Raw genomic sequence first — 25,464 nt, 5'->3', positions numbered from 1 at the left:
TGAACACCTCTAAGAATTAGCAATATGAATCCTTTAAAAGTGGATGTTTTCTCCTTAAAAAAAATCCCACATAAAAAAACATTCCCTTTCAATAATATAAAGGAGAGATGGACAGCAAAATAAGACTCCATATCCATTATGAATTATGAATTAAATTTATTTTTTTTAGTTTAAAACATTCATGTGTATTTTACCTTTGTTTTTGCTTTCATACATAAGAATAAATATATCCTTTTCCTTGGTCGTTTCCATTAAAAGCAGTATAATGTGCCTGCAGCGACACCGTGTGGTCGCAACTGAGAAGACACTGACCTGGAAAAACTGTGCAGTACAAGAGGGGAAAACAGTACAAGAAGGGAAAACAAAAACAAAAATACATTTTAAAAATAGTTGGAACTTAAGTTAATGTTAAATATGTTTTTTATTATCACATATCGCATCGGAGTATTGTCTGTGATATTTATTATAACGTGTGCCCTTACGTTAAAAATACGATTTAAAAACATATTTTGTTGAGACGGTTGAAAGGCATATTTACATACGTTGATAAAGTTCGTCAATTTTAGTAAAAGTATTATTTAAAACAGTAAAATTTTTAATCTTTTAGCAGAGATGGTGGGTGCTATTTTAAACCGGCGCTTCAGGGACACCTATCTGCAGGGGTCCTTTCATCGTCAACACCGGAACCACACGTGAACAGTAAGTCAAGCTGTTTGTAAATGGTTCATAACTATGTTTGCATGAGAAATTATGTTATTGTTTTACGTGAGTTGTTTAGTATAAAATGTGCCTGTATTTAACGCAGAGACATACACCGACCTAACATTAGAGAATGAGCTCAATGAGCCTTGAAATACGCCGTTATTTGCCCGCTCTGCGCCAAACTCCGTATAGAAAATGGACACAGACAGTCTGCAACACAACAGCAGTGCGCAATAAATTATATGTAAATACTGTTTTAGATAGACTTAGGGGCGCTCTTAAATTCGGCTAAAACAGAAGAAACCAGAAACACCCATATTGCAAAATCTTGACTTAAGGACTTATTTCACATAGTCTTTTTTTACTACGTAATAAATTTGGTTAAGTACTGTCAGGTCTTAAATCTAAAGCTAATGCTTCAACGTTATTTTGCAATGTTAAAATTACTATTTGCTTTTATCGAGAAACATGAACATTTGTGAATTATTAAAATGAGGTTGAATTTGTACACTTTTTTTCATTAATTGAATAAAATAACGAAAAAAGAAAGAAAAACGGATGATGCACCAGTCAATGTTTAGAACAATCATGGCCAGAAATCCTTAAATAATCCATCATATCATTCCAGTAATTCTACTGAAAGAATAAAAACCAGTATAAATGTGGCTGCTGTGTTACTGGTTCTATGTGTGTTTTCCATCCGAGGGGTCAGAGTTCAGGATGGGTCGCTCCTCCAAAGACAAGCGGGACATTTACTATCGTCTAGCCAAAGAGGAGGGCTGGAGAGCGAGGAGTGCCTTCAAGCTGCTACAGCTCGACCACGAGTTCAACCTGTTCACTGGTGAGGCCCACAGGACAGGTCTATATTCATACTGTCTGTACATGGGTGGATTACTAGATGTCCCATTTATGAAAAAGTTATCACTGAGCCTTCAATTGCCTCGTTCATGTGTTTGGACTCTCATGTCTCCTTTGGTATCCATCTGTACTTGTGTCCCTCTTATGCTGTCTTTTAATAAATGTGCGAACAATCGTTCATTAAGGGTTTTTTACTCTCTCCCAGGTGTGAACAGAGCAGTGGATCTGTGTGCAGCTCCTGGCAGCTGGAGTCAGGTCCTCAGTCGGAAACTCAGGTTTTTGCTCTTTTTTTGTGTTTGCCTTTTTTTAAATGTACATATACTAACCTCATTTTATTTTCACAAAGCAATAAATTAAATATTTTAAATCTAGAGTTAAAGTGTGGTGTGCAGCTCCGAATTTCAGATGCACCTTTTATTAATTAATTGTTTTGTTTTTGTACTCAGGGGGCGGGAGGAGAAGGGTGAGGAAGTGAAGATTGTGGCGGTGGACCTGCAGGCCATGGCCCCTCTGCCAGGAGTCACTCAGATCCAAGGAGACATCACCAAGGTGAGGACATGATGTATAAACATGTACCTCCAACACTAATAACATCTGAATGGATCAGGACAACCCATCTTTTGTTAGATCTGTAGAAAACACTTGTTAGGCAAACTAACATGTGCAGGCTCTCATTAATATTTGTGGAGGATCTCTGACTTCACGTGGTGCGTCACATGACCTGTGTCTTCTCCATCCTTTCAGGTGTCGACAGCTCAGGAGATAATCCGCCACTTTGAGGGTCAGCCAGCCGACCTGGTGGTTTGTGATGGAGCTCCAGACGGTGAGACACTCACCTCCTGTCTGTCCTCACCTGCTCTCAGGTCTCTCTCATCCACTTTTTAATGTTGTTATTTCCTGTTCTGTTTCCGTAGTAACCGGGCTCCATGATGTGGATGAGTACATCCAAGCTCAACTCCTGTTGGCTGTAAGTAGAGTGTATCAGCATCAAATAACTAATTAAAACCAAACTTAAAAGAAAAATAAACACTTGAACAAACATCAGCGTGATAAGAACCATCTGAAGTGACACAAACCATCATGACATGTACTTTGATGTTTTAGTTTGGCTCATGTCCAGTCTATTAAAACAAAGGGGGCAGGGTTTAAGACATATACTGTAGCCAGCCAACAGCAGGGCTGTGTATTGGCAAGAATCTTTTTATACGATACCTATCATGATACTGTAGTATGATTCAATATATTGTGATTATATGGTGATATGTTTTTTTTTTTTAAACCTAATTTTCATAGTATGAAGAGTACACCACCATATGCACAAAAATTAAGTTGAAAAACATTTTTTATGCAATCAAGACAGAGAAGATGGATAAAAACACTTTAGCTGTCATTCTAGTGAGGTTCAAACACAACACAAAATTAACCACAGCCACAAGTCTGCATATGTCATGATATCACTGTACAGAGTTTTCAGAATCAATACAGTGTCACATTACATAATATTGCAATACTCAAGTGTGTCAATATTACTCTACTGAGGAGTTCTTGTGACGTCTACTTCCGTATATGTCAAGGGTACAGGGGTGCGTTTTTATTCACCTTTCAGTCTGTGATGTCATGCTGACAGCTGTTTGTTTCTCAGGCTCTGAACATCACCACTCATGTCCTGAAACCTGGAGGGACGTTTGTGGCCAAGGTAAGTCTAACTTTTATAAATTCTCTTTATTTATCACCGCGGTCACTGTCAAATGAGATGTTATTAAAGGAACCGTTTTGTGAGGGACTGTTTTGATGTGAGTTGCTGAGTTTTGGAGAGATTGACCATAGAGATGTCTGTTTTCTCTTTTTGTGGTGGTCAAAGTGGCGATTTTTTTTCTATCTGCTGAGCTACAAAAACCAATCATATCACCACACAAAGGGTAGCATATATCTACTCATGGACGAGAGTTTACAGCTCAGCCGAAGAGGTTCATGAGTTGATGCACACTTTCTCCTGCTCGGTAATGCAGTTGGCAGGTGTAGTTTGGTAGGAAGAAAGTAGTTCCTTCATGAAATAACACACAACAAAGTCTGTGGATTATCTTCAATAACTGGATACTTTGAGCACTACAAGATTGGTGCCATCTACTTCTATTATATTTGAGGAAAGGCATTGATTGATTTTGGGGTGAACTGTCCCTTTAACCCTATTTATCCCTGTCCTGTCCTGTGTGTCTCAGATCTTCAGAGGTAAAGACGTGACTCTGCTGTACTCTCAGCTGAAGATTTTCTTCAGTGGTGTGACCTGTGCCAAGCCTCGCAGCAGCAGGAACTCCAGCATTGGTAAGCCACCACCCACAGGGGCCAATTAGAAGGCTTGAACAAGAAACAAACCCCAATCCCACCTAATAATGTAGTGATTGTTTATACAGTAGAGACTTGCAATGGGCTACAATCGGTGATAGAAATAAGATGTTGTTTTACTCAAAATTTGTAAGAGTTAAAATCTGAGATGCACAGAATGTTTGACAAAATAATCTTAACAAAGTAAAAACTGATTAAATTGCAGAAAGGAGTACCAGCACAAAAGCTAATTGTACTGCTATGGGTGAGGTCAGCAGCAAAACCATTTAGCCATGTAAAAGTAATATGTGTACTATGTATTTACAGTATTTTCACCCCTTTTCCAATGGGAAATGCCACTATATCACTCTGTCCAAAGCAACCTGACTGAGCAAAGTCATACAATAACAAAAACTAACCAATCAAGGCAGCAGTAGATTAACAACTCCTGTGTTCTTCAAGGTAAAATGTTTTTCCCAAAGGAGTTTGGTTGCTTTCCAGAGGATATTTGGCTTATATAATGGAACAGTCTGAAAGCAAGGTAAAACAGAGAAAATATTGTAAATATAGCACACACTTAAATTGATATAGATTTTTTTTAGGTGAAAAAAGTCAGACTATCCCTTTAATTCATATCTGAGCCTGTGGTGTTTGCATGAACTCTGCTGACAAATTACATTCAGTATCTCTCCGTGTGTCTGTGTGCAGAGGCCTTCGTGGTGTGTCAGAATTATTCTCCTCCTGAAGGTTACGTCCCCAACATGTCCAACCCTCTGCTGGATCATTCCTACGGTAAATAGGAGCCCTTTTCCATGACTGGTCTGTGTCTGGATATCTGATCTGGATCAGGACAAACTTGTGTTAATGCACTCAGATTATAATCAAAGCCTTGATCATCCAGACCACATCTGGAGGTGGTGAAAGACAAGCTGCATTGTATCGTGTTTGTTGACAAGTCATTTGCATATTGAGATAGATCCAATGTGGACTGTTCAATTTTTAATGCATGTGCTGGTTCTCCTGTTTGTGCTCAGTCTGGGTTCTCTTTTCTGTCCTTCAGATGTAGACTTTAACCAGTTAGAGGGTCCAAACCGTGTCATTGTTCCCTTCCTGGCGTGTGGTGATCTCAGCGCCTTCGATTCAGACAGAACTTACCCTCTGCAGGTGAGGAGACGCACATCTATCCTCCTAGTCTTTACTGAGTCAAACAGAAACATGGTTTGTTTGTCATTCCGTTTTCTGTTTGACTATATCTGCTGTGGTTCAGGCTTTATTTATCCTCACTATGAAATTGAATCCATTAAATTTTATCATTTAAAATTCCATGAATTAATAATGATGTAATTATAGTATTTGGTGAGTTTTTCAAGTGATAATGGCTAAATTAAATCATTGTAGTGTGATAAGATATTTTTGACGGATTATCTGCATGACCAAAGTTTTTACAGGGACTTAACACCTTAAATTGAAAATTGAATAAATAACATGTAAACCAGCCTTAATTGTTTACTTCAGGACTTTGAAAAACACTTAGACTGGTCAGATAATCCATTGAAGAAAACCCTTAATATGATGTAATCCATTAATTTATCCATTAATTAACTACATATGAAGGGAATCTCTACAAAATAAAGGTTCCTCTAATGGACCCCTAACTAGTATGAAACTCCAACCGTAATAACACCTATAGCTGATGGATTTGTTAAAAAAATCTAATTAATACGTGAATTAAGGGAAAAGTCATGTGCCCCTTAAAATCAGCTTAATTTATTAATCGGGCTTTTCTAATTAAGTTGTTTTAAAGGGGTTTTAATTCAATTTATGACCAAATTAAAGGCTCTTTTACCAAAAATCTTGATATAGATTAAGGTATTTGGTGAGTTTTCAGGGGTAAATTAAGGGTATTTTAAGGGATACTTGTTTCAAAGTAATGCATGTGATTATCTTAACTGTTGACATCCATAGTTCTTACTGTTATCTTTCTTCAGCTGGATGCTGGTAAACAGTATCAGTACACGCCCCCCACACAGCCGCCCATATGCCCGCCGTATCAGCAGGCCTGCCACCTCCGCAAAAACAACCTCCTGTCCAGAGAGGACGCTCTGCCCAGCTGTCCCAGCCAGAGTCAAGATGAGACAGAGCCACCAGCTAAGTCCACCTGATCTGTCCGACTGCTGCTGATTAATGGAAAAAAACTCCGGGAGATGGAGGACAGAACTGTCAATAAAGGAACAGTCCAGCATTTTGGGAAAATTCTCTTCTGTTTGATACGAAGATGAATATCTGTTTCATTTATGTGCATCAGGACAAAGAAGGGACCGGGACTTGCTTAGCCCTGCTTTCCAATTGGAGCAGTATGTTTTTATTGTTTGGCCTGATTTTATGTGGAGTACTTTAAGACAAATCCTTCATCTATCAGGATGAAAAACTGTAAACATTTTCTATTTTAAAAATAAAAGTCACTTCTTGGATGCATTCTGGCATAGTGGTTCACAGAAATTATATTTTAACCAATGTCCAACTCTGTAGGAAGTTGCCTCTACTGAGCTTTAAAGAGACTTATTCAAAGATTATGAACTGGGTAGTCTTAGTCTAAAAATGTATTCTAACTAGAAGTGATACATTAAAGGTCACTTTAAAATAAATCCAGTTTGTTTTAGAGTTTGTTTATCCTATCAAAATTCATTGTGTTGAATCAACTTAATGTTTTTCCATTCTCAGCAGGTCGACACCGGATCCAATTTGTCTGAAACAATCTGGCAGCATCCAATCAAGTTACAGGAAAGAACCACAAAGAACTGTACCTTACCAAGTTCCAGTTTGAGAAACTGCGTGGGGGTCAACAAAAACTGAACTGCAGTATGCAAAACATGTAGGTCGAAAATTACGGACAACTCACAACTTTGACTTTTGAAGTTGCGCAAACAGTAGTAAGTTGTGAGAAGGTTGGCATTACATTTGGCGAGGAGCGCATTATGACTTATTTAGGACCTGAAACTCACACTTTTGGACTGGGGACAGTCTTGACATGAGATTTGAGTGCAAAGACCTGAGACCAGACCAAATTGTTAATTTCAAAACAATGACTTGCCCCCCTCCCTCTGCTAACTGGAATTAGTATTATGTGTATAGGCAAAGCCTGATAATCTTATTCCCGTCGTAGAGCTCTATTGTTGTCTAAAACATTCCTTTTGCCATGAACATGCACACTTGCTGAGTATTTTCGATGGATTTTACAGTAACAAAATGCAGCTGTATCCGTTAAAATCCCTCCTATCCATTTACTTGTTCACACAAACTAAACATGTCAACAACTAAATTCCGAAAAAGAAAGACGATCTCTTCCTGAAAGTATAGCAGTTTCGACTTCCTGGTTCTCCTTTGTACGCGATGACATCACGGCGCAAAGACTCACACAACCGCATTGTTGTTGGGGGAAGAGAAGCTCGGGCAGCTGCTGAGCTCTGCCACTTCCAACTGCTTCAAAACAGCCCCGTCGATCAGTATTCAACCGGATTAAAGTATAAACACCTGAAACTGGCTCCGTCGCCCTGGATACCGGTCGGTTACCTTCAAGTTTGACTCGGTTCAGCGCAAGCCGCGGCCGCCGTTGGATGAGCGAACTGAATGTGGATTTAACTGTCGCTTCGCTCCGCAGGCCGCGCCGCCATTGCTGCTGTTTTTACAAGCTGAATTCGTGAAAATACCGAGGTAAGTTCAACCTCACTCTGTCCTCACCTTTTAATAGCCCCCCTCTACTGTCTGGTCATGTCTAAATTCAAAACCATTCCGCGCTGCTATGGAGAAAAGACACCTTTTCCATTCGAGGCAGTTTCTTGTTGTGTTGGTCGCCATATTTCCTCCCCCCTCAGTTTGGTGAAATGCTAGCAGGCTAACCTTAGCCCGGTTTGTGGACGGAGTGTCCTAATGCGTTTATTGGGATACTAGAGAGGCCGCCGCCTGCTGGGAGGACACCACCGGCTCGCCCTTTCCTCTAATAAACCTTTGTTCGATTCACACCGTTGAAGTTGGTTTGGTTCATCACACAGATCAATGTTGAGGTTCGGTTGAGCGGAGCTAACTAACATAAGCTAGCCGTGGCTAGCACTGGCCGTTCAGCACACAGTCAGAGAGAAACAGTACGAGCCGACGCTGCTGTTGGTGTTAGCCGATGATATTCAACAACAACCAACCCCCAGCCACTCCAGACAGGCAGGCTGAGCCGACCATAGACTCGCTATAGTCGCCGTGGGGGTGTGCGGCTCTTGGTACATTTCTTTCATTCATCCAGTGAACGTTATCACAGTTGGTCTGTTTACGCCCCCTGTACTATAACAACAGTCAGCAGGTAAACCGAAACCATGTTGATCTCATAAATTAAAGCTACACAAGCAGACACTGGGGTATCACATTTGAGACTGTTAGCTTTAAGTGTGAAACCAACTGTCAAGTTGCAGTTGTAGTAGCATACAGATTTTATTTGCACAAAAGAGGAGGCGTAGAATTCACTTTACTGTCTAAGAATGTTGACACTTAAAAGAACAATGTGGTAAGAAAGTCATACTGCAATTATTTTGACAGGTTTTGCGATATGATTCACGATTAGGGGCAATAATAATTTTTGCATCACATTCTCAATTTCTCTGAAAAACAAAAAATAAAATTGTTTAAATCATGATGATGTGACATTTTCTATTGGTGACTGTATCAAAGAATCATATGAGGAATAAGATTTATATGCCAGGTAGAAGTGTGCCATGTCTTATCGTTCATGATATATTGTCATCATATTTTAAGATGAGATAAAAATCATATTGTGATAATGGCAATATCAGACATTATTATGGTGGAGGAGTTGGTTCCAAATAGGGGAGTGACATCAAGATCAGATATACAATAAACTGGTTATATGTAAGAAGTACAAAAACACTGTAAACAAGAGGGGCAAACACATCAAACTGATCCTCTCAACCAGAAGCAACTGAGTATATGAGACAAAAATCCAGTGGAGAGAGAGCTCTAAACCAGAAAGTCACAATATCACTGTCATGTTATTGCAGAATAGCTTAAAATATTGTGATATTATGTTAAGGCCCTGTCGTCCACCCCTCAGACAGGGCACTTTGCCATATTGCGATTTCAGTAATATTTCAATAAACAGTCCAGCCCTATCTAAAACGAATTTGATTTGATTTGACCAGCCAAAAAAAGTCCAGTGGAATTGTGTTGGGTGGCTCATCAAATTTGAACATTCACTATCCATTTGCATGATGGACAAAAGAATAGTGAAATTTTTCAAAATACACAGTACCAAGAGAAAATGAAATGTTACAGGAGGATATATGAACACCTAGAGCTGAAATGATTTGTCCTAAAATCATTAATTGATTAGTAATATCTTTGATTATAGATTAACTGTTAAAATTATTCTCTAATAAAAATTCCTGACATGTTAAGGACCAGGTCCTCTGTGGCTTTTTGTCAAAGTTAACTGAATATCTTTTGATTTTAAACTGCTGTTTTTGACAAAGCTAGACATTTAAATATGTCAGCTTGGCCTCAGGGAAATTCAGTATTTTCTGACATTTTATAATTCAAGTGACCAATCAGCTTATCAACAAAACAATGAATAGATTAATATAATAGAAATAGTTGAAGCACTAATATTGACAGAATTATGGTATTCAAAAGGTTTTCAGTAGCTGTCAATGTACCAACACACAATGTGAAGTCTGTCTTCTGCCAGTTTTATATTTTCACTATATTATAGATTTCTTTGAATGATTTTGTATGTTGTATACTTTTTGAATACATACTGAAATTTATGTGCCTCTTGTATTGAAAAATGTCAGGTATATAAATAAAGCTTGGTCAGATTCTGATAGTCCTTCATCAAATAATTCCTGATTAAAATTGGGAAACTCTTTCATTTAACACTGTATTATATTTAGTCAAAGTTTTATTTACCACTGCTGTGTTTAGCATATTGTGTTACAAAAGGAAAATGGTGGTGCAAAGTTAATTATAGATGGATATCGAAAGTCAGGTATCATAGTGGCACAGATAGACATTCTCAAACAATTGTCAGCCCCAATATAATTAGGATTTTTGCATAATCAGCATCCACACAGATGTACACAAAGATTTCTAGCGGCAAGACTTGGAAAACCAGATGAGACTTAGTATTGTGGTGTACCATATTGAATAAATAAAATGATAAAATGATAGTTTTCTTATGTTTTGCTCAGATGCCTTAAACACTCCTTTTGCTTCTGTTTTGATAGAAATTAGTTTGTTTTTCAGTAGCCAATGTTGTTGCAGGGAAACTGTCAGTCATATACATGTACAAATGTTGTCTGCAGCTCAAGTGTTTTACATATTTCTCTGTGATTGAAAACTAGAAGAGGTGCTGACATTGAGGGTTTGAGGGTTATTAATCATTAGTGCAGAACTGCAGGTTCCGTTAGATCCAACACATACCACTCTGTGTGGTGTGTGTTGGTCATTGCTTCACAGGGTGAGTTAATGACATGAAAAATTGTTGTTAACCAGCCATTTCTGCCACAACATCACCTTGGTGAGGCATTGACACTGTTGTTTAATCTGTTTGGTTTTCAGGGTCCGTACAGCTTCAAAATGAAGAAAAAAAGTCGAAATCAGCGCCCGGCGGCGCTGAAAAGGGACTCCTCTCCCATCAAACCGTCACCCAACCGGGAGACGCTCACATATGCACAGGCTCAGCGAATAGTGGAGCTCGAGGTGGATGGTCGTGTGCACCGCCTCAGCATCTACGACAAGCTGGATGTCATCACTGACGATGACCCCACAGCTCAGGAGATCATGGAGTGCAACAGCAACAAGGAGAACAACGAGAAGCCCCAGCAGGTCCTGGTGCGCTCTATGCGCCTCAAAAACAACCGGCAGAAGAAGAATGCTGCGCTTACTGCCTCACAAGGTGGCACTGGCACGCATGGCAGTGCAGGTGGCCTGTTGGAGCCAAAAGTTAGAACGGTTGAATACAATCTGCCAGTGGTGCCGAAGAGACCAGCGGCGTATTACAAATACACAGAGAGGACAGCGGAGGAGCTGGACGAGGAGGTGGAGTACGACATGGATGAGGAGGACTATGCCTGGCTTGAGCTAATCAATGAGAAGAGAAAGAGCGAGGGCATCAGCCAGGTGTCACACAATCTGTTCGAGTTTCTCATGGACCGCTTTGAGAAGGAGTCATTCTCAGCCACGCAGGGTCAGAGTGACCTACAGTCACTGGTGGATGAGGACGCTGTCTGCTGCATCTGCATGGATGGAGATGGAGCCGACAGTAACGTCATCCTCTTCTGTGACTCCTGTAACATCGCCGTGCATCAGGAGTGCTATGGTGTGCCGTACATCCCTGAGGGCCAGTGGCTGTGCCGCCACTGCCTACAGTGCCCGTCACGGCCTGCTGAGTGTGTCTTCTGTCCGAACCGAGGTGGAGCCTTGAAGAAGACTGATGATGATCGTTGGGGTCATGTAGCATGTGCGCTGTGGGTACCTGAGGTTGGTTTTTCTGACACAGTTTTCATTGAGCCCATTGATGGCGTCCGCAATATCCCACCAGCACGCTGGAAGCTTACCTGTTACCTCTGTAAGGAGAAGGGCGCGGGAGCGTGTATCCAGTGTGATAAAATCAACTGTTACACTGCCTTCCACGTTAGCTGTGCCCAAAAAGCTGGCCTCCACATGAAGATGGAGCCTGTGAAGGAGGTGACGGCGTCTGGCGCAACCACCTTCTCTGTGAAAAAGACCGCCTACTGCTGCAGCCACACACCTGAAGGCTGTGTCCGCCGGCCGCTTACCATCTACGAGGAGCCGCATCCGAAAAACGGGGCCTGTCACAAGAGGCCCGACAAGAGGGGCAAAGCCCGGGCCAAAGGGTGGCAGAAGAAGAAGAGTAAGAAGGCAGAGCCTGAACCAGAACCAGAACCCGAGGCCCCCACCAACTCTGGCCCCAGTATCACTGTTTCGAGGTAGGCAGGCAAACAGGACTCCCACAATGAATCTCTCACATTAAGATTGAAAATGTAAAGGGTGTTAGACTGCATTTCTGCTCAGGTTATGTCCCCTGACTACTGAATGAAACAAATTACGAGTATTTATTGATTCATTTCTTCTCCTGTTTCCTTGTGTGTCAGCTTTGACACCATCCTGAACCAGGTGGCGGTGCAGAGGAAGCGTCTGTTTGTTGAACGGGTACTGAGCTACTGGGTGCAGAAGAGACAGTCGAGGAACAATGTGCCCCTGATCCGCCGACTACAGGCCAACCCTCAGCCGCCCAAAGCCAAGCAGATGGTCAGTTCTGCAGCCATTCACTCACTCACCATTATCCTTTAATGTAGTTGTCACTGCAATTAAGTTTGTGTGCTTTGTGCAGGACCGTGCAGAGACGAACCAGGCCCTGAAGGAGCAGCTGAAGGAGTGGCATCGTCTCCGCCATGACCTGGAGCGAGCTCGCCTGCTATTGGAACTCATCAGGAAGAGAGAGAAGCTGAAGAGAGAAGAGGTAGATTCACTTTATCATTTACTTCCTCTGTTTCAAAACGAGTGATTTGAAATCCAAATGAACAATCCAAATTTGTTTGACCGTCTGTTCCCCCGCCAGATGAAGCTGCAGCAGTCGGTGCTCGAGGTCCAGTTGTCCCCCTTCACCATCCTGCTGAGAGCTGTGCTCAGTCAGCTGCAGGAGAAGGACCAGTACAGCATCTTTGCTCAGCCTGTCAGCATCAAGGAGGTCTGCATTCATTTTTCTTGTCTGTTCGAAAACAATCTGCCTTACTATCCACCAGTAATACTGTCAACCAGAATTGCTACATGTCCTGGCAAAATAATTAAAGGCTGATCTACATTCATGTTCTGGAAGATGTCCAAATTGACCAAAATGCCCAGGAAAAGTTTATAGTCAACAAATTGTTAACAACTGTTGTCTCTCCACTCGACAAGGGTTTTCACAAATTAGGCCAATTCACACGGAATGAGAGGTTGCAGTGAAAATGCCAGTCATCTAATTCATTTGAATATGGGTTGTCCATGGAGGCTTCAGTGGTGGGAGCTCCTTGTAACCTGATTTCACTTTGCAGTGGCCAGTCACATGAGCCAGCAAACAGACTATTCCACAGAAATATAGATAAATGTTATATCTAGACAGTGACTGCTTTATAAAGCCTTGTGACAAGTAAAAAATTGAAGTTGTGAAACCCCTACTATGGTCCTACACTGCCACACCACCTGAGCCACAAACAGAAATCTAATAATGTGACATGCTGTATGTTAATATTGATGTATAGTAATGGGTTGTAAATGTCCTGATAATAAATCCTTGTAAGACGTAATAAACAAATCTGCAGACTTCATTGTGTCTCTTTTGTGTTCTGTAGGTTCCTGACTACCTGGACCACATCAAGAACCCCATGGACTTCTCTACCATGAGAAAGCGCATCGATGCTCATGACTACAACAGCCTGGATGAGTTTGAGGATGACTTCAACCTCATCATCTCCAACTGCATGTTGTACAATGCCAAGGACACATTTTTCTACAAGGCAGCTCAGCGGATGCAGGACCACGGAGGAGTCATCCTCCGGAGGGCCCGCAGAGAGGTGGAAAGGATCGGTTTCGACTTCCCTGGTGGGTTGCATCTTCCAGAGGCCCCAAAATTGGAGCCGCCGCCCCCCTTCTCCTGGGAAGATGGTATGTTATTGGTCATCAAGAAAGAGAAAATCTGCTGACCAAACATGAAGTAGTACTTATTTAGTACTTGTAGACATTGAAATCAGTTGAATTTTCCGGTGAAATGGAAATACTGGAGTGATGTAATGGAGATAATACTGTGCTGATGTCATGTGACTATCTTGATCTCTCTCCCCCTCTCTCTCTCACAGTGGACCGTCTGCTGACCCCTGCCTACCGACGGCTGACCCCTCTGGAGATTCAGCTGAAGGAGCTGCTGGAGAAGCTGGACCTGAGCACGGCCATGAAGCACAGCCCGTCCCGCAGCAAGAGGCTCAAACTGCTGAAGAAGACTATCATGGAGGTCCGCAACGAAATCAGCCTCAAGAAGACACGCCCAGCACCGTCGCCCACTGTCCTGGAGCCCACCCCAATCCTCGCTGAGTCAGCGGAGAAACCACTACCTGAACCCCCAGCAGAGCCCTGCAAGCCACAGGTGGAGAAGTCTATACCTCCGCCAACGTTAGAGCTGTTAACCTCACTATCGCAGCTAGACACCTCACCCAGCGACTCGGAGCCACCCCCGCTGAAGGCCGTCAAACCCAGCATTGACCATACTCCTATGGAGCTTGATGGCGACACCGACACATCTACCTCAATGCCTGTGGATACCCCCAACGGGCACATCCCAGACCCGCTGCTCCTCAACGGCGACATCCACACCGAAGCCTCTGGCACCTGCAACCGACGGACCAACAGCTTCTTCCGCAAGTCCAAGAGCACCAGCCCGCAGAAACCACCGAAGACCCAAGAGGCATCCCCTGCGTCGTCGCCGACGCTGTCACCCTTGGGCGCCAAAACCTTCCTGTCAGTGGTCATCCCTCGACTGGAGACGCTGCTCCTGCCGAAAAAAAGAAGACGCAGCAGTAGCGCAGATGGCGAAGAGGACGAAGAGGAGACACCAATAAAACGGCTTGGTACAGGTGCTCATTCGAAGAACATTTTTTATGTTTTGATTCTAAAATGAAATCACAGTGAAATAATCCCCTAGTGCAAAACATTAACTTAAATGTGTCTTTGTACCCTAAAACATAATTCAAACCCCACACTACACTGAAACGTGTTTCCTGTGTTTCTTTTCTCTTCAGGAATAGCAAATGGTTTTGTAGTGGAGGAGGATGAAATCGCACCGTCTCCTCGCCTGCTGGAGCCTCGCCGGCGCTGTGCCTCCGAATCAAGCATCTCCTCCAGTGGAAGTGTCCTCTGCGGCACGAGGTGAGTTCAGGAGGAGCCATCTAGAGCCTTACCCAGACCTGCCAAAGGTCCTGCAAGAGTGATCATTTGAGCCCAAACTATGATCTTTCTAGTCTAAATAGGTGGGAGTTTTTTTTGTCCCTAAGCTGAAGCAGATCTTAAGTACAGCATTGTTACATTACAAAACATAATTAGTTTGTACAACATGCACAATGAAGAAATGTAAAAATCTCACACAAGTTTCACAGACAAAGGGTTCCCTTCTAGACACAACCTATGTGGTTGACTGATAACTCAAGAGTTCCACTTTATTCCAAGTTGGTTTTTATTTTGATATTTTTGTCCATATTTTTTTATCATCAATAATCACATATTACCAAGTTAATATCTAAGATCTGGGAAGACAGTGAAAACTGAAAGTTGGACTTCTCTTTATTATTTCTCTTAAAACCCTTCTCTGTACTGGAAGGTTGTGGCTTTTGGGCTTGGACCCCCACTTACTTTCACTGAATAAAAACTGATGTATATATAAAACTATACATGTGGGAAATAAGCACCTCAATTTATTACTAATTTATCAATTAGAACACGAGATCAGATAAATAATACTGAACAGCTATTAAACAAACTGTGACACCTTGCATTAAAATCCTGGCCATTTCAACAATGCAGTGATTCTTCTATTCTTCTGCCAGACAACACTCACAGTGTATCTAAACTTTTTTATTTATCTTGCTTTCTTCCTGTCCATTTCAGCACCGTCATCCTGCCTAAAAGTGGTAGAGGGCGGCCGCCTACAGCTCGACGGAGTACCGTGGATGATAAAAGCACCCTGATGACGTGCATCGAAAACAGAGAGTTCACCAAAGCTGCCGAGATCTCTACAGGTGAGTCAGCAACAAGTATTATCCAGTGAATGTGCATGAAATAGCATGGCACGCTTTAATTGGTCAACTCCTCTCTGTCTGCTGAAGACATTTACTAAACTCTGTAATTATACTAATACAATTTATGTGCTACATACATACATTGGTTTTTATTTCTTTCTCCCTTACTTCACTTTTTCTACTGTTCCACCTGTTTGACCCAAAGAGCAGTGAAGTGAATTATTACCTGGAGCATCCAGGCCTCTGATCTACAAGTTGCTTAAAGGAAAGTCTTGAAATGGGATTTTAGAGAACCAGCAGGTCCACACTTCGCGCCACTCTAATGGAGTCTACCTCCAGTATAGACTTGCCGCGGTAGTCAGTGTTATACAATGTTTTGGCAGACATTGATTACATTACATCCCCACTGTCTAAGCCTGTAATCAATACTTAGACAACAAACACTACAGTTATAAACTGGGTATTGTTATGCAGACTGAAATCTGGAAAGTCAATTATACAGAGCCTCAGCATCACCAAACAGTTATGGGGTGGGGGACATAAAGGTGAGTATTCTGTTGTTCATTACCATGAAGGCGCCTGTGGTGCTAATTTGTTGAAACTAAGGTTAACTTGAATAAACCAAGTTAGTCTTGCCAATGAGTTAACATTATGACCGGAGTATACTTGAAGCGACAACAAGGAACTTTGATATTTTGTTGATTTTGGAGGCCCCTGTGGACAAAACAGTAATGTGTCCACTGCCAGAACCACAAAATACAACATCAAAAATAGTTATATGAAAAAAAAAACTCTCCTCCTGGTTCCTTTAACTAGCTAATTGGTAACTTTGCCTGGGAAAATGTAAATACAGGCTTGTTGCACTCGATTTCAAAGAGAACACAATCCAGTGGCAGGCCTGAAAAATAACCATATAGAAAGAGCGTTTGTTTATTTAGGTCATTTAGAGACATTGGTATTAAATTGAGACTGTTTCACAACCAGTTACAAAATCCTTGGAGTACATTTGATGTTAGTGGTAGTTTACAACTCGTCTGTGGACGTATACTACAGTTTTTGGGGTCAGTGTGGGGGATTTTTGATAGACCTTGCAACTTGAAACATCATAATGAACCAATTATCTAAGCATTTGTTTTGATCAATGTAAGATGAAGATCTGAAAATCTAACTGTAAAGATGTAAATACATGCTCTTAACTAAACAGATGATGGATTAGTGACATCAGCAAATATCTTATCTTGTAAAATGTCTGATGTAATCTCTAACACCGGTGTTGTCATGAGTTATTACCTGTGGGAAAATTTCCTCACCATGACATCCTTAGTCGAGGGACCTCTGAGGTATCCTGGTTGAGGTGAGCAAAGACTCAAAGATGCAGGTTTAAACAGTGAAGGAAGTGGTAAATAAACACAGAGGTCAGAAACAGGAAACCTATGATGGACAAGGTGGAAGTGAAGTTCGTTATTTTTTTTCCCCTGTGGATTCAGTGAATTGTGGACTCATATCATTATTTAATAACAGGGTTTCCCCCAGCAAAGTTGTTAGGTTTTGACAAACATCAGAAGTTGATTAATAGCACAATTCAAACGGGATACAAAAATTATTTTGACTGCCATACACAGTATTTCCAAAATGAGATCCCACAGAGTACACCAGAAGGGAGGGTCTTCGCCACTATAGTGTGTTCACATTTTAACCAACAGATGTTGCTGGTGAGTTTTCCAACCATTGTATCTATCCTTTTCTAACCGAACAGTCCCACCGTTACTGTTTAAAAAACATCTTAAAAATACACCCCCTCAAAAAATAAAATTCTCAGATGTTATGCCCCATCAGGGGGTCAGCTTAGGCTCAGTGGGCCACCGTGTTTGCAATACACTGGGGGAAACCCTGAATAATATCCTGTCACTGTTTTTTGAAGGCAATCTTTAAAAAATGTTTGTGTGTGCAGGGCGCAAAATTAACGTTTTTGTCCACCAGCCAAATGGCTGAATGTTCAAAATTTATCAGCCAATAAATAAATAAATCAATCAATATATTATCAATATATCAATCAATAAATAACCATCAGGGTTATATTTTGCTGGTGCTAATTTTGTGCCCTGGTGTGTGTGTGTGTGTGTGTGTGTGTGTGTGTGTGTGTGTGTGTGTGTGTGTGTGTTCAGCTCCTCTCTTGTATGCATGGCTCTGTGTTCAGACTGGTTGTGCTCTCTGTCTGTTGCACTGATTACTTCATAACTTGCTTGTTGTTGTTCCTGTAGAGGTGTGGAAGCCCACCGCTGCTTCTCCATTTGTTCTGGAGCCTCTTAAACTAGTTTGGGCTAAATGTAGTGGATATCCCTCCTACCCTGCCCTGGTGAGTGAGTGTTGGTCCCCTCTGTATCTCATTACCCATCTGCCCCTCTGCCATTGTGCGTGCTGTAGCTCGTGATTTGTGCTCACAGCCATGCGGGAGCTTCCAGCTGGCCGATCATGGACTGCTTGGTGTGTGTGGAGTCGGCCGCTTCGCTCAGGGCGTTTCCGGCCTGACTCGGCCTTGCATGCTTCTGTCTCTGAGTGCGGGCTTCTTCTGTGCGGCCGCAGCCACCAGGATATACTCCACACTATTACTGTGAGGAGGCAGCTTCACTGAGTCCCCATCCCTCTGTTTTCTTGGCCTTCACAGATCATGGACCCCAGAGCGCGGAAGATGGTGTGTCACGGGGAGGAGCTTCCCCAACCACCAACGGACGTTCTCAGAGCCGGAGAACGGATGCAGTTCAGGTCCGCAGAGAAACTCTTCCTCGTCCACTTCTTCGACAGCAAGCGCAGCTGGTGAGGACTCACCGATTTACGCTAAAAATAACAAATAAAAAAAATTAATAAAAGGTGCAAAATGAAGCAGGAATATTGTTTTGAAAAATCAAAAAATTTGACTGTCCTCTTTCTATAGCTGTATTTTCTAAGATGATAAAAGACTGACACAGTAATGTAATACAAGTGGTAACATTTATATCTAAGAAAAGACTCAAACTTCTTCCTGTAACATCAGGTCAACACACACAACTAATTCATCTGTTTGAAGCTATTCAAGCAAATAAATTAATGCAGCTGATCATAAAGCATGTTTGATTCACTCACTGCTGGTGTCAATTGACAATAGTAGGTGAATCGCTTCAGCTTCTTAGGAGAGACAGAAAAAATAACCAACTTTCTCTATCTGTGTCTGTTTTCTTAAAAATGTATCCATTTTTCAAAAGCTCTTGTTGTTGACGGAACAATTGTTTAATATGAATTTCCACCACAGTTCTCAATGCAATACAGAATGGGGAACATTAATCACGAGGCATTCAAAACCCACAGGAGACTGTTGGAAAATATAGACATTAGTTAAATATAGATGCGCTGTCTCACTCACAGTAAAAACCCAGCATTGACATTGTGTCTGTTCTTCTAAAGTGTTACTATTCGTGTCACAGTATGATTCCCCAGCACCTATGGTAACATTTTTCAAACCTGTTAAATAAGAAGATGCGATCAACTCTGTGAAAAACAGCAGTGTTTTTTAGATGTGCAAAAATAAAGCGTGTTAGTGCGAATGTAATTCGTGGGACTGTCTGTAAGGGCTTAATAAGAGGAGTCCCAGCACAGTGACGCATAGAATAGAATAAACTGTAGTGTCCACAAGGGGAAATTCGTCTTGAGTGTTCAACACACTGCGAGACAATCACATCGTACTAAACATGATGAAAAAAGTAAAAAGACATTTGATCGTCAGTTGACCTTGCTTGGATTTGTCAAAACACAGATTTAAAGTTTATTTCTTTGCTTTGTAATCAGAGTTGATTCAGTTGTTGGTAGAAGACTTTTTCCATTAAAATTGTTATATTGATATCAGAAATTTGTACAAAGCTGTCTGTCTCACAGATAGGTGTCACATCTTGAAAAACAGTACTAATAATGATAAAACCTGTTACCTTTTCATTTTCAGTCTGACATTGCCTCCATTCTAACAGATTTCGTTGGGGGAGGGCATTCGATTTTCTGTGACCAGTAGCTAGAGATCACTGTATACAGTGCACAGTTTTACAGTGTTGATAATGTTGTTAGTCCCATTAGTGGTACCAATTGGATGGGCTCAACAGCTTTTTCAGATGAGCAACTGCAGTTTCATGTCCTGGTGCCGGACGAATCAGTCAACTCGGTGGAGTGGGCGGCAGATTCAAAGGTCTTGACCTGGACAAACATTTCTTATAAAAAGACAAAAGACGGTGTGCTTCACAAAAAAGGAAATAACAAATGAAAATAACATAAGAATATTAAAATAAGCAGAAATAAACAACAGTACTCTTGGTGAGGTTAAAACAAAGCAAAAGTTTACAGGTTAAAGAAAGTTTGAAAAGTTAAGTTTCTAAGCGAGGAGCACATTCTGCAGGCTGTAGTCCAGGACCTGGGAACAGTTAATGTGAGTTAGCGGAACATGAATTGTGATGTCAGTGACATATTCTGGAGCAAAAAGGCCGTCACACACTTACACATCGACCTCTGTCTTCTCTCTCCTCAGGCAATGGCTTCCTAGATCCAAGATGGCTCCCTTCGGGATCAACAACACGCTCGACAAAATCAAGCTGATGGAGGCTCGCTGCTCCGGCGTCCGAAAAGCTGTGCGGCTCGCCTTCGACCGAGCCATGAACCACCTGCACCGTGTCAGCGGCAAGCTGGAGCCGAGCGCCGGCCTTGCCGTTACGGACTGAACCCCCCCCCCCCTTCATCCCATTATCCACCCCCCCATCACACATCTCTCCTGTTTGTCCTTTCACCTTTTTATTTCGAACACCATCACAGCAGAGACGTTCAGTTTCTGCCTCATACGCACAACAAACACACACACACACACACACACACACACACAACATGTTTACTATTTCCTGCAAACTGGAACCACATCATTTTCACGTCTCCCTACACAAATCTGTCCTCCCTGTCCGAAATACTGTAGCTTGTTTTGTCAAAGAGCTATGCAACGAAAATGACTCAGTTAGCAGGTGCAAAAAGTTGAAAGAAAACATGGGCTGTGAGGACCGAAAAATGACGGGTCTAAACCTGTTGAATGTGTCAGAGTTTGACCTCTGACCTCCTTAAATGTGCTGCAAGACTGCTGCATCAGTGTCACTGCCACGAAAATGTCCCATCAGTGTGCGTGTGACTGCAGCAGCTCCTGTAAATATCCTGTACAAGGCCTGACACTAATTTATTCACTCCCTCAGTTTGTTTTGGTACATGGTGTTCAGATATTTATAGTCAAAGATGATGATCCACATTGTCGCCGGCACTGATGGTGTCGGCCTTTCTGCTGGTGCTATCTCTACAGAGAGAAAAAACAAACAAACATGCATACTGTAATGAACATTGTTATTTCAGCTCCTTTTTTTACGGTTTTTGTAAGTTATTGAGTTCTCAAGCTTCAAGTTCTCTCGTCTATGGCATTATTTTTTTTGTCTGTGTGCATCTTTTTTTTTTTTTTTTTTTTTACCTGAATGTTTTTACTGGACTTTTTTTTGTTTGTACATATTTATATAAAATCTATATAGATGCTCTCAAAAGTTTAAAATGCCTAAAGTGCATCATTCACACCAAAACCAAAAACTCTGCTGCCCACCAGTTCCCACTAATGTGTTTTTTCTTTTTTTTTTTTTTTTACAGTTTAGTTGTGTTTTTCAGGTTTTTGGCCTTTCTGTGTGTGTGTGCTGTGAGAAGTTCAAGTCTTCTGTAAAACGTCACAGAATCATCTTTTCCACCTAAACTGAACTACAGTCGGCTGTAGGAGAGAAGAGAATGTGCCTGTACTAATTTATTGTAAAGCAGAAAATGTATATGCATTACTTTATAGAGAGAGTATTGTAAGAAAATACTACGGGCACACGAGGAGTGATAATGTAGAGGCTCCTTCCTCTTCTGTTGTTTTGTGAGTTTTTATTTTTTGAATTAATAGCATTAAATCTGAGAGGTGAGGTGATAGTGTTTGATGTTTTTCTTTCTTTTTTTTTTTTCTTTTTTTTGGCAGGGTAGCGATGGGTAGACTTCCTGTTTTGTTTGGCCCCTCTGGATGTGGATGTTGTGTGTAAATAGATTTGGTACTTTAGCTGATTCTCTGGGAAAAACCACAGTTATAGCCAACGGGAGTGGAAACCAGCCGACGGCAGGCCGGTGGGATTTTTATACTAAAACACTGAAAATTAAAATATGTTATTGAATCACTGATTAAACGTGTCCTGGTTTTATTTCTCTGATTATGCACTTTTTAATTTTTCATATTTTTCACACTTTTATTGTTATGTTTATATTATTTGTTGTCTGTTTTTTATCATTTTGATTTATTTTTATTATCCGTGTGCCCTCTTTCAATTTTCTTTTTCTCTTTTTTTAGTAGTTGTTTTTGTATATTTTTTTGTTTCATTATTTTATTTTCATTCTTTTTATTTTGTTTTTGTTACCTTTTGTAGCCTTTGATTTATTTTGTCATATTTTCATTATCATAGTTTTCTAGTTTTGTTTAATTTTCACTATTTTTTATTTTACTTGTTATGCTGGTTTTATTTTATTATTTTTGTTGTTGTCTTGTTTGATTTCATTTGCATTTGTTATATTTTTTTCATTAGTGATTTTTTGGTCATTTTTCTTTTCTTTTTTGTTTTTCAGTTAAACATATTTTATGACAATCATAAAACGTGTTGCTTTCAGGCATGTTATATGCACAGACATAATTATATTTGCTATATTGTTATAATACACAATATGCTATAATAAAATGAAATAAAAGAGTTACAAGTAAAAATAAACACACAAAAACTAAAATTTCAAGAATTTGAAGAAGCTCTGACCACCAAGAGAAGTACCTACTAATAAAAGACTGAAAAAAGTAACTTTCCAGACTCCAGAGGATTTAATATTTAAATTAGTTTATGAAATGGAGAAAACTGATTTATTCACATGAATCCAGTCGATGGATCATAAATAAGTTAAGCTTTACTGGTCTGCACAAACTTGAAACCTTTTCCAGATGTAAATAGTACTTAAATAAAGTAATAATCATATAAAAATAAACTGAGTGTATTTTAAGAAAACACACTCTAACAAAGTGGGCATGAGATGTTAACACTAATTAAAAAAAACAGGCTGGATGTGACACTAAACATAAACTGAGTAACTTCCCTGCAGCTCATGAACTGACCACATGGTGGCGCTATTGTTTTGTTTTAAACCGCTGATGATACAGAAAGAAAACACTGCAGAGATGTTTTACAGATGATGTGAGACGTCAGTGTTCTTCTGTGATATGACCAAAATCTCATGACCTGAGTTATGTAATTTAATAGCCACATAATTATAAATATTATGATATTGCACATTAGTATTCAACAAATAAGTAGTTGATATAAAATAACCACATGGAAAGGCAAATGAAAGACAAAATAAATAAAAGGTATTTGTTCATTTTTCTCTATTCAGAACCAATGTGCAAAATCTCAAGCATCTAACATAACATATTAATGTATGAAATATAAAAAAGATTCTTGGAGTGTTGGACCAGTCTGCAGCATCATTTGTAAAGCACGGTTTTCTAGTCCATTTCAGACTTTTCACCCCAGACAGCTTGATCAAAGCATCCTGATTGGAATTACCCTGTTCAAGAGGCCTTCTTGTTTTTTTCGGGGTGTGGGAAAACTTAAATATTCACACTCTCTGCTACACAGCCTCTTCCTACACTAGAAGAGTAGAAAAAACAACCTCAGCTAATCGAACAATGGCCAAGCAAGATGAAAACACTGAATTTGTCAAAAAAAAAAAAAAAAAAATCAAAGCTTTTCAATTATGTACGGTCGCTAAAAATTAATGGGAAAGAACTGCTTTAAAAAATGTTGGGAAAACTCGTCTCTGATGTAATATTCACAGGAAATAATCTGCTCAGACAGAACTTAACTACATTTTGTCCACTAGAGGGACAATTTAGATGGCTCTTCACCACATTTTGTCCACTACAAGGGCAGCCCAGAGGGCATTTTGTCATGTTTTGTCCACTGGAAGGGTACAAAGGCACTATCACATTTTATCTACAGGGGCATCCAAGAGGGCACTTTTGAGTCATTTTCCACGATCACCCGCTCTTGAGTCCACCAGTGAGCATCACCTACTGTTTATCTTGATCGAGAAACTCCTAATATTCACCCAACAGTAGAGGATCAAAACGCACATTAATTTTCATTTTGTTTGATTGATTTTCTGGAATTAAGTTGAAATTTGAAATAAAATTTAGTTTGAAACTAGTGTTTAAAAAATTTTGCGACACGTGCTGGATCCAAATGTAAGTTGGGCGCACGTGTTTGAGGATCCTGGTGCAAGAATGACGCTGTGTGCTGCAACCTAAAGTCAAAAACTGGATGCAGCAGAAAATGGATGGAAGGATGATCATTGGTTGAGGCACTTTATGGCATTAAAGTGGATCTCGACCAATGAAATTATTTCTGCCTGTGTGGAACGACTGTACGACTTTCATCCAGTTAAAATCGGTAGCTGCTGTTTGTTTTCCAGTATACCCATAGGTCTAGTTTTCACAGTCCTGGATCTTGTGAGTATCTGTGAATATTTTTCTCATGACTCATCATTTTCTTTTAATTAGCAGCAGATATTTTGGGCGTCCCAAGCTCGTCGTCCGGCTCAGCCACACGCAGACTCTCTGGGTCTCTGGGGGTTAAAATGTGTTTGAAGTTGGAGATAATTATCCATGCATGCGGGTAATTAACAGTGTCCAGCTCATAAATAAACACATTTCTTCTGCACACACACCATTAATGCAGCAGACGCCGCTGGAACAGAGTCTGTCTTCTGCAAAAAACCCCCAAAACTAGCAGGAAAAGTCGGCAGTTGGCTTAGCTCAAGACACCCTGATGGGAGATCACTTGTCCTCTGTTTGGCCTGTTGGGACATTCATTTTGTTGGGGGTCCAAACACCTCTGGAAACCTCTTATTCTTTTTCTCCCACATCAATGTTTGGTACTGTATGTAAAAGAGATGTTTCTATTATTTTACCCATCCTATCTATAGCAGTCAAAGTGATAAACAACAGAAAGACTATTCTGTATAATGCAATACAGTTCAAACAACACAAACTGCAAAATAATCATACAGCTAAATCATCATGTCTCAACAAAAACTGAACATTATAACCTTCATTTCAGACCTGCTTCCCCACTGGGTTGAAGGCGGCTGGTAGTCGCTAGGAGATCAGATCGACATACCAGGTATTTAAAAGTTTTCTCATGTAGTTTTTATTTCTTACTCTGTGTATTTTCATATTTTTCTTACTTTTCTTTTCTTTTTTCTACAGTTGGTAATATTTGTTTCCCTGCAGAGCACCAGTTTGTTTGCTTGTTGTTGTTTTTTTTTTTTCTGTGTTTCTCTTTGTCTAGTCTGCCCTGGCAAGTGAGCTGGTAGCGGGCAAAAAGAAACGGGCATTGCCCTTAGGGTGGACTAGTTTCCTTTCTTTTATTTATGTTTGTTTTGTTTTGTCTTTTTATCTTCTTGCTTTCCCCGCCAACTGCACTTGGTTAAATCCCAGTTAGGCAGTCAGGGCAGGCTTAAGGTCGTTGTTGTGTGTAGTGAAAATACTAATAATATGTGTTAACTCGTTTGAGAGCAGACTTCAGGATTATAGTGAACTGTCCTCTTAGTATAGCTGGGAACCTAAACTGGGAGGAGG

At 40.6% G+C, this 25,464-nt stretch overlaps 2 protein-coding genes across 3 annotated transcripts; both read left to right on the top strand.

The window, feature by feature from the left end:
* Window positions 1–653: 653 nt before the first annotated feature.
* Window positions 654–6,140, top strand: ftsj1 (FtsJ RNA 2'-O-methyltransferase 1). Its single transcript, XM_084734023.1, has 11 exons — window positions 654–699; window positions 1,406–1,543; window positions 1,766–1,835; window positions 2,007–2,109; window positions 2,305–2,383; window positions 2,475–2,527; window positions 3,203–3,256; window positions 3,780–3,882; window positions 4,591–4,674; window positions 4,943–5,046; window positions 5,871–6,140. The coding sequence occupies exons 2-11, from the start codon at window positions 1,423–1,425 to the stop codon at window positions 6,042–6,044; spliced, it is 945 nt and encodes a 314-aa protein (XP_084590149.1). The 5' UTR covers window positions 654–699; window positions 1,406–1,422; the 3' UTR covers window positions 6,045–6,140.
* A 580-nt stretch (window positions 6,141–6,720) lies between these two features.
* LOC146316775 (bromodomain-containing protein 1-like) lies at window positions 6,721–21,973 on the top strand. 2 transcript variants are annotated; one of them, XM_084733561.1, is made up of 12 exons: window positions 6,721–7,593; window positions 10,501–11,891; window positions 12,057–12,213; window positions 12,296–12,424; window positions 12,524–12,652; window positions 13,296–13,608; window positions 13,800–14,570; window positions 14,736–14,862; window positions 15,598–15,728; window positions 17,990–18,084; window positions 18,394–18,542; window positions 20,272–21,973. In XM_084733561.1, exons 2-12 carry the CDS (start codon window positions 10,519–10,521, stop codon window positions 20,459–20,461), a joined length of 3,564 nt encoding a protein of 1,187 aa, XP_084589687.1. In that variant the 5' UTR covers window positions 6,721–7,593; window positions 10,501–10,518; the 3' UTR covers window positions 20,462–21,973. The 2 variants fall into 2 exon arrangements, with proteins under 2 accessions (XP_084589687.1, XP_084589688.1); XM_084733562.1 differs by lacking the exon at window positions 17,990–18,084 and having other exon boundaries at window positions 20,272–20,434.
* Window positions 21,974–25,464: the final 3,491 nt, after the last annotated feature.

The sequence above is a fragment of the Lutjanus erythropterus genome, chromosome 13, assembly GCF_056507025.1.
Source record: "Lutjanus erythropterus isolate fLutEry1 chromosome 13, fLutEry1.hap2, whole genome shotgun sequence".
NCBI classification, from domain to species: domain Eukaryota; kingdom Metazoa; phylum Chordata; class Actinopteri; order Lutjaniformes; family Lutjanidae; genus Lutjanus; species Lutjanus erythropterus.
Note: the sequence above shows the minus strand (reverse complement) of the source record. Positions and strands in the feature narration are given on the sequence as shown.